This window comes from Onychostoma macrolepis, chromosome 02 (assembly GCF_012432095.1).
Source record: "Onychostoma macrolepis isolate SWU-2019 chromosome 02, ASM1243209v1, whole genome shotgun sequence".
Lineage (NCBI taxonomy): Eukaryota > Metazoa > Chordata > Actinopteri > Cypriniformes > Cyprinidae > Onychostoma > Onychostoma macrolepis.
The window spans coordinates 27,004,763-27,013,857 of NC_081156.1; the positions used below are offsets into that span (position 1 = coordinate 27,004,763).

At 39.0% G+C, this 9,095-nt stretch overlaps 1 protein-coding gene across 1 annotated transcript; it reads right to left on the reverse strand.

Annotated features, from left to right (window-relative positions):
• Nucleotides 1-5,281: 5,281 nt before the first annotated feature.
• Nucleotides 5,282-8,537, reverse strand: lactb2 (lactamase, beta 2). Its single transcript, XM_058795089.1, has 7 exons — nucleotides 8,286-8,537; nucleotides 8,028-8,191; nucleotides 7,749-7,875; nucleotides 6,887-7,065; nucleotides 6,642-6,790; nucleotides 6,128-6,215; nucleotides 5,282-5,938 (listed from the first exon to the last, which is right to left on the reverse strand). The coding sequence occupies exons 1-7, from the start codon at nucleotides 8,405-8,407 to the stop codon at nucleotides 5,898-5,900; spliced, it is 870 nt and encodes a 289-aa protein (XP_058651072.1). The 5' UTR covers nucleotides 8,408-8,537; the 3' UTR covers nucleotides 5,282-5,897.
• Nucleotides 8,538-9,095: the final 558 nt, after the last annotated feature.

The window sequence follows — 9,095 nt, forward strand, 5'->3', positions numbered from 1 at the left end:
GTCAGGGAGGAACGGGGCTCGCTTCCTCGGAGCGGCAGCTCGGCGGCCCGAGTGAAGGAATCATGAATCCAGCTTGCTCTTAGCTGGTTTGTCAGTGGAATCCCACTCTAGACCGAGATCGCTCATGGCCTTAGTGAGAACCCTAAGTCCCTCTACTTCAGAGCGCTCCTCTGGAGTGTGGGCCCAGTCCTTCTCGGACGCCGTTAGGGACATGGCCTCGTCCAGATCGTCGTCGTCCTCCACTGCACCAAACGAGACAATCTCCGAAGCGCCAGGGGCGGGTCAAAGACTCTCCTCTGCAAAGCACACCAGAAAGCGGGGGGGTGAATCACGCCTTTCTGCGCGGTCGCCCACGTGCGGCTGTCGTCCCACCAGTGGCTCATTGGCGGCGGTGGGATGTTGCCGAGAGAAATCACTGAGGGCGACATTCCTTCGGGCCCCAAGCACCCGCACTGAGAACTCCTCGCAGTGCGGGCAGCTTGACCCGTTGAGTGCTGCCTCCGCATGGGCGAGACCCAGGCACAGGATGCAGAACTCGTGAGTGTCCGGGAGCTCAATGGGTCCCGAACACAGTGTGCAAACATTGGACATGCTGGAACGCCGAGAGGGAAATCCGTCTTCTCCACAGCTGTCTTCAGTTGGATGTGTGAAAGAGGAAGATTCTGAGCTTATGCCGCCAAAACAGCGCATTATATAGCAGCGGGAGCCCCACTCCTATTAGCTGTCTTGGCTGGCATTGGCCAGTGAGAATTGCAACTTCACTGGCATTGTGAAATAAGATTTCAGGTAGGTTAGGAAGGAAGGGAGTCTCTAAGGTGTTTACGCCATGTCGAGAGACCGCTCTCGAGAGGGAACTAAAACGATTAAAACTTATTTTTGTCAATTGGAATAAAGCTGATGTAAAATAAAATACAAATATTAGATGAAAACCTAAACTCCCCCCACCCCCCAAAATTAGGAATTTACATTTATTCATTTTACAGACGCTTTATCCAGAGAGACAAATGAGGAGTAAAAAAAGCAATTCATCATAACACAAGTGCTCGTAAAACAAAGCCTAAATTAAATCTGTTCATAAGTGATAAAGTCTCATCAGAAAATTACCTGCTATATTCATATGGATTACATTTATGATCTACTTATGAACTTTTTGAAGCAATAAAGTAATGGTTGCGTAGATCTCATGTAAGAAAATGTGGCCCCAAGTGACACACTCTACCTGATTGACCCAGCCATTCAACAACACACAGACAAAGCCTCACTTTGACTCACCCAGGTACAGGGATGCGTTCTCCTTCTTCACATTGTCATCCAGGTAAGTTGGTCCAAGGGTGTATATGGGAGTCGATCCCATTCCCACGAGGATCTGAGCGCAGATGAACAGCGCCACGTACAGTGCGTGCTCACTCTCCTCCCGGTCCCTCTGGCACCTGGATAGTGCTGGCCTCTCCTGCCCGCTGCCATTCCCGCCGGCACAGAGCCCCTTTTCTCCTACTGTGCTGTTCAGCTCCTCCAGCTGATATGGCGGAGAGATGAAGTGAGGTAGGGAGAAGAGGGCAGCACCCACAGCAATAAACACGCCCCCTACAGCCAACCACCGAGGCCTCTGGCCCCGCCCACCGAAGTAGCTGATGAACACCACAATGAGGAGACTACCGATGTCAAAACAGCTGACCAAAAGACCCGACTCTGAGCTTCGCAGACTGTACCGCTTTTCTGGAAAACACAGGATTTGTTTAGTATAAAATTCATAAATATACTCCAATGTTGAAACAGAATATGTTTTGAGTTGAGATATTATTTATAGAGGAGGGGATGAGACTGAGAAGAGATTAAGATGAGATGAGGTTGAGAAATTATAGATTGGAATGTGATGAAACAAGAGAGATGCTGACAGGAGAGCAGATTTAAATTATAAATTTGAGATTGGGGTGAGATTAAAGGAGACTAAATGAGATAAGATTGAAATGCTATTAAGAGGAAGAGAGATTAGGATAAGATCAGATGAAACAACATGAGAAATAAAGAGATGAGACTGAAAGGTTATTAAGAGGAGATGAGACTGAGATGAGATTTTAAAAACTGGAGTTTGTGATGAGATAAAGATTGAAAGGAGGTTGGGATGCGATAAAATTAGGGCTGTAGCTATCGAATATTTTAGTAATCGAGTACTCTACCGAAAATTCTATCGATTAATTGAGTAATCGGATAAGAACTTTTTCTTTATTAAAGAGCAATATTAAACATACAAGAGAAAATAAGACAGGTCTCTTAAAATGAACAAGTAATTTGTCTCCTTTTTAGAAAAATTTACATTTTTATTGCTGAAATTGTATATATTAATAACTGTGAAAACTAAACCCATTTAGTGCATTTAATTGCCATATTACAATCAAAATACAAATACATAAAAATCTATTTCAAATTACTTTAAAAAAGGTAAATGGTACAACCTAAAACTTAGACATAAATCAAAATAATAGTAATAAAAAAATAATAATAAAACCTAAACATTGTGCAACTTAACTTTCAAGTTTCAGCCTAACTACAGCTCAGGCGTGACATGAGCCTTTACTGTCTTCTTAGAAGGCTTTGTGGCTTTTGTAAGAGGCAAAAATTAGTGGGCAGGAAGCTAACGTGGAACAAAAACAAGAGTCCATACTCATAACATTTATTAACACATTTTTCAGCAACATGAATTTAAAGTTATTTGGAGAATAAACCCTCTTAAATGTCTCTCTGCATACTGGTGTGTGTGTGAGTGTGTGATCCTTTAAAGGAGCACGTGGTTGCAAACACATGTGCTCTGTATGTAGTTACAGTAAATGGTAGGGATGCACCGAAATGAAAATTCTGGGCCGAAACTGAGAATTCTGGATGTGCTTGGTCGAAAACTGAAACTGCTTTGTAATAATTATTTATTTTATTCAATAATATAAAGTAGTTTTGTAAGACTTTTTAAATTTAACTCAATTTTAATGACACGGAATTTAAAAAACACAAGCCAATAAAATAATCACACTTTTATTGAAAGAAAATCGGACAGAAAATATGAATATTAAATATCAATGTATTATTTTTATTCAGTTCTATGCAACAGAATCAGACATAACTGTTGTTGTTGTTTTTGACTAATTATCCAAATAATGTACAGTCCTGCAAACAAGGTTTTTCCTTTCTCAAAATGTGGCGGAGGTGGTACCATCCTGATCATGTGCATCGTGCACACAATGTACCCACCCTTCAAGTGGATGAAACAAACACTTTTTACACACAACATATTTTAGGTGTTATTATAATTATGGCTATGATTAAAGAAAATGACAATTATAAAATTATGTTTTATTTTCTCTCATCTAATGTTTTATTGTTATTTATTCTTAAAATAGCCTTATGAAATGTTTTATTTTTCCTCAGAAATTCTGTGTTGTGTATCTGGTTATCAAATGAAGGCATAAAACATTAATTTTATTTATCTTTAAATGATTGAAAATTAAAGGTTTTGGCAAACAAAGGGGATTTACTATTCAAATTAAAACATGGAAGAAATGATATGTGATCATTCCTTAAAAAATAAAGTTTTCATAATTTTAGTAGTAGTAGGTATGTAAATTCTTATTTATTTATTTTAAAGATTGTCTGCATTTTTTGTGCTGTTTGGTGGATGTCATTTTTCTCTAGAGGAAATTTTGCATTACAAACCTTATTAGTATTCCAATGTATTCTGAAGTATTTAGATTAAGTTACAAAATTTGTCTAAGGAAATATGTCACAAATTACTTTTTAAAGCATGTATTTTGTAATCTGTATTGAAATACATTTTAACTGTCCTGATCTTGATGATATCTAGATGAGACTTTTTGAGAAATTTTGAAAATATTTAATGGCGAAATTAAGACAGATGGATCATCAATGGGGTGAGATAACACAAGATGTGACATGAGACTTTAAGTGAAGAGAAGAGAAGAGAAGAGAAGAGCTCTGCCAGCTGTCAAGTATATTACCTATGGTGGTGATGACACTGCTGAGATAGCCGGACACCATCAGAGACTGGATGAAGGTGAGGTAACACATGCAGAACAGAAAGCAGCGCGAGTCCGACAGGATCCCGTCCACATAGCGCCTCACGGGCAGCCGCGGCAGCCGGAGCGTCAAGAGCGCAGCAGCGCCGCGTCCCTCCGTCTCACGACGCTCTGTCCTGACGGGGGAGCTGTGCGGGGCAGAGAGCAGAGTCTGATCCGCGTCCTGCTCCGGAGCCTCACCGCCGCTGAGCACGGGGAGGCTCTTAGATTTCAAACCCTGAGTAGACTCCTCACACAAGTACGGGAACGGTTTCACGGGTGCGAGGCCCCCTTCCCCCGCCTCCCCACCGGCACCGGATGCCATCCTCAGCGCGTCTAGCACACAGACTCACACTGACACACGAGCATAACAGACTCCCAGATAAACCGACTGCGGCTTATCACTGACCACAGATAACGGTCCACACCGGCTATCCGACCCGTTTATAAGCGCTGTAGAGACGCAGACATTCTGCGCTGGCTCATTTCAACAAAACAAAACCCCTAAACAGATACGCTTTATTACAACTATATATATATATTTAAACACCCTCTTTGTTTCTTTACAGCACCATTTTCATTTCAATTCGACACATGTTCACCAAACAAACACACTGGATCGACGGTCGACCTGCAGCCGGGGGCTCACGCGCCTCTGCGCGGATACTGCAGCGCGCGCGCTCGGCCGCATCACACACGCGCATTCTGTCCCGTTATCTGCGCTAGATTAATAACCACGATTAATTCCATCGGCGCCGTTAAACGGTATTTTTTCGCCTCCCTCTGCACGCGGCTCCGACACAGCATCAGATTTTCGCCGTGTGATCAAAATATCCTTGTCCTTGGACGGAGGAGTAGCACGGACTGTCCGTTATTCACGGGATCGCTGTCAGCGGTATCGCCTCCAAGCGCATTTGGTCTGTACCGCAGCGGGTGCAAGTAAATAAACGTTAACTTCCGGTTCACGATTCCTCTGTCAAAAAATGGGGCTGCACCACCCCAGTCTGTATTTTAACTCCTTCATGCAGTAAGTGCAAATACTATTTTCTTCTAAATCCAAGGAACATTTTAAACCTTTTTTAAAGATGAATTTAATTAAAATTAATTTAAAATGAAAGCTTTTAATACACAATCATAACAAACGCTTTTAGGCTGGCTGGCTGAAACAATGCCCTCTACTGACAAATAAAGAAATAAGACAACATTTTAGAAAACAACAATCCGTCAAACCATGATCATTTATTCATATACAAAAAGAAAAGAAAAAAAAGATATTTGCACATTTTTAATTAACAGCGATTTAGCAGAACATAATTAATAAATGAAATGCTTCAAACAACAAAATTTGCAGGGATGTACAACAATTAAAATTAAATATTACAAATTAAAGACACTTGATATTTTTATCTCATTAAATAATTACAGCTATAAAAAATAATATGATTCCAGTTAGCCTCATGATATCATTAGCCTCATGAAAGCTGCTTTATTTTACGTGTTATTGTACATAGTCTCTCATGGAATAAATCATTTTTTGCTATTGTTTTCATGTGATGCTACATTCATCAGATGGCAATATATGTCCAAACAAGGGTCGTTACCTTTTACATGTTTTCCCATTTTATGAATTGTTTAGTGTTGCATGATTTATACTGTTTAAATGTGGTCATTTGTAAGGCATTTACAAAAACGTGTCTGCTAAATAAATTTTCACAGAAGGTCAACATTTGAAAAAAGTGACTAGTCCCAGTGTCCCCTTAAGTCTATCTCACTTCACTGGGAACCTTTTATTAGTCACTGTGGGCAATGAGTGTGCTGGGTTAAAAAAAACAAAATTCACAAATTGCTCTTCCACTTCTTGTCATTTGAGCCTTCAGCTGCAAGGAAACAAAAAATAAAGTTAACGCAGACAGGCAATAGAGCACAGGTGCACACGCAGACATGCGCACACACACACACACACACACACCACACACACACACACACACACACACACACACACACACACACATACACATACACATACACATACACATACACATACACATACACATACACATACACACCCAGGCAGATCTTTCCTTCCTTTTGTAGTTTCGTTAAATGGTGCAGCAAGTTAAACTCTGCTGCTCTGTGCAGGTGTTCAGGGGTCTCCTGGCATGCAGACAATATAAAAAAAAGCACATGAAAATCATGTAATGTACAGTTTAGAAAATAATCACTTAATATTTCTATAAATAATGTACTCTCATTCTTCACACATTGTCCGATAAAGCAGTCTGGTGAAAATGTGTTTCTTTTGAATTTTTAGGATTTCAAACAAATATTTTTATTACAATTTGCATTATCAAGGACAATTTTGAATTTATAAAATAAACACGACTTTCAGAATGCCATGTAAAGGTTCAGTGCCTTATACTTTTGGTCCCCACTTTATATTTGCGGTTTTCTTTTCTTTCCTTGTGGATTGCAGGTTTGAAATTGTCAAAATTTTATTACAATTTATTAAATACTAGAAATGTAAATTCTTTTGGATTCAGTCTAATTACAGAGTTAAGATCATTTAGAAAAAAGCTGAACCTTGTACACCACTTTAACCAGTTCGCTGGAGGTGAACGCATTTCCGCTGTTCTTCTGCAGAACGTTTAGGATCTGCTGTTCTCTTGTGTTGCGGTGAGTTATGTACTCACAGATCTTAGAACATGCATCTTGGACCACTGGACCATGACCTGACACACAAATACACATAAGCATTTCTTAGTGTCACCGAAAGTTTGATGTAAGAAGCACTCTTAAAAGAAAATGATCATCACACATGCATTCACCTGGATATATGAGGTCAGCCTTCATGCTGAGGAGCTTCTGCAGCGACTTCATGTAATCATGGAGGTCCTCAAACACGGCCGTTCCCTCTCCCAGAATACAGTCACCTGAAAACACAGCTTGCTCCTCCTCCAGCAATAATGCCATGTGATCATCTGTGTGTCCGGGAGTAAACAGCACCCTATGTGCACATACAATATATATATAGAAAAAAAGCTTATTCAAAAGAAACAACTAACTACTGTTTATGCATTTATAAACGTACACACTAATTCAACCAATGCATTTTATTCTATGCAACCTATTTTACTCTACATTACCATTCAATGAGTTTTGGATTAGCTTTTTTTTTTTTTTTTTTTTTTTTGTAATACTTTTATTCTGCAAGGATAGTTTAAATTGATCAGAAGTCACAGTACAGACTTTAATTGTCACAAAAGATTTCAATTTCAAGTAAATGCTATTTTTTCAAACTTTCTATTCATAAAAATCCTTAAAAGTCTATAATGGTTTCTACAAAAATATTAAGCAGTACAACAGTTTTCAACACTGAAAATAATGAGAAATGTTTCTTGAGCTCCAAATCAGCATGTTAGAATGATTTCTGAGGGATCATGGTGTAAAATTCAGCTTTGCCATCACTGTTTTTCTTTTAAAATATATTAAAATAGAAAATAGTTATTTAAATATTTCACAATTTTACAAATTCAGCCTTGGTGAGCATATAAGAGACTTTCAAAAACATTTAAAAAATCTTACCGACCCCAAAATTTTGAGCAGTGGTTTATAAAACCGTTCAAAAGTTTGCTTACATTTTTAATATCTACAGAATGTATGTGTGTGTGTGTGTGTGTGTGTATTTACCGTAATGTTGCCCCTTCAGTCTTTATCACATCACCATCACCGAGATACAAATATTTCTTCTTCTGGTCTCCTATCACTTCTTCCTGTGGAGGACAACGAGGGAGTTTACTGACCCTCAGCTCTGAATCTGCAACACATGGCTACATTAGTGAGGGTTTCTTATAGACACCATAATGATATTTACATTTACATTATTAGGTAAAGAGTCATTTGAGAGAACAAATTCACATATTTAGAGCACAAATGTCAAAACCTGAACACAACAAACAACTTATTGACCTGTGTGAAAGTTTGAGAGTATATCCTGCAGTCCTCCAGTGTGGTCGTGATGCCAGTGTGTGACTATAATGTGCTGGATGGACGTGTCGTGCTGTTTCAGAGCCTCGCGCAGACTGACAATATACTCCGGCACCGCGCGCTCGCCTGCATCAATTAACACTCGCCTGACACAGACAATAAACATTCACACACTTGTTACGTTCAATAACTAGGTTGTAAGTGGCAAATAGCTCAAACAAGCACATTTATCTCGTGTACCTTCTGCCTGTCCCGACCAGGTATGTGTTGGTGCCCTGAAGTGTCATGGGCCCCGGGTTACAGCCCAAAACACGCACCACTCTCGATGACAGCTGCTCGATGCGAGGAATCACCGCGGACATTTTCACCAGGACCACACAGACACGCCACGAACTTTAAATGACCCCTGAAAACACTCCTGCTACAGAGAAGACTGGAGCGTTTCAGGCTGACACTTCCTGTTCAAAAGTCACATTATGCAAAATAAAAGTCTCTGACGCTCAACGGTTGGATGTTTCTTTTGCTTTTATAATTTTTATATTATAATCGTGTTAATGGCTTTATATTTAAACACTTATTTAAACACTACAATGACATTATACAGTTTTTGTGTTCTGCTAATTAAGATACAGAGAGAGCGAGAGCATAACAGTTTTATTAATTTCGCTAATTTCTTCACGTTAACATTATTAACTGTATTTTTATTTTATTTAATTGGCCAATTTATTTTTAATTTTATCTTTATCTTTTGTTGTTTTTGGTACTGTCAATTTCTGTCTATGAGTGCTTGATATAATGCTGTACATTTTAACGTTATCAAAGCAATGAAGCAAAGAAATAATAAAAATAAAGAGTATAAAGAAACTAAAAATATGAGATATTTCATCAAATACAAATCAGGAGTAAGGAAGTAAGAAGAGAGAACATTGCTGCATAAAATGCAATCCAATAGAAATGTAAATTATGAAAAAAATCAATAAATGTCTAATTAATACATGATATCATCATGCAGCAACTTGCAGAAATTCTCAAATATAGATTTGTTGCTGT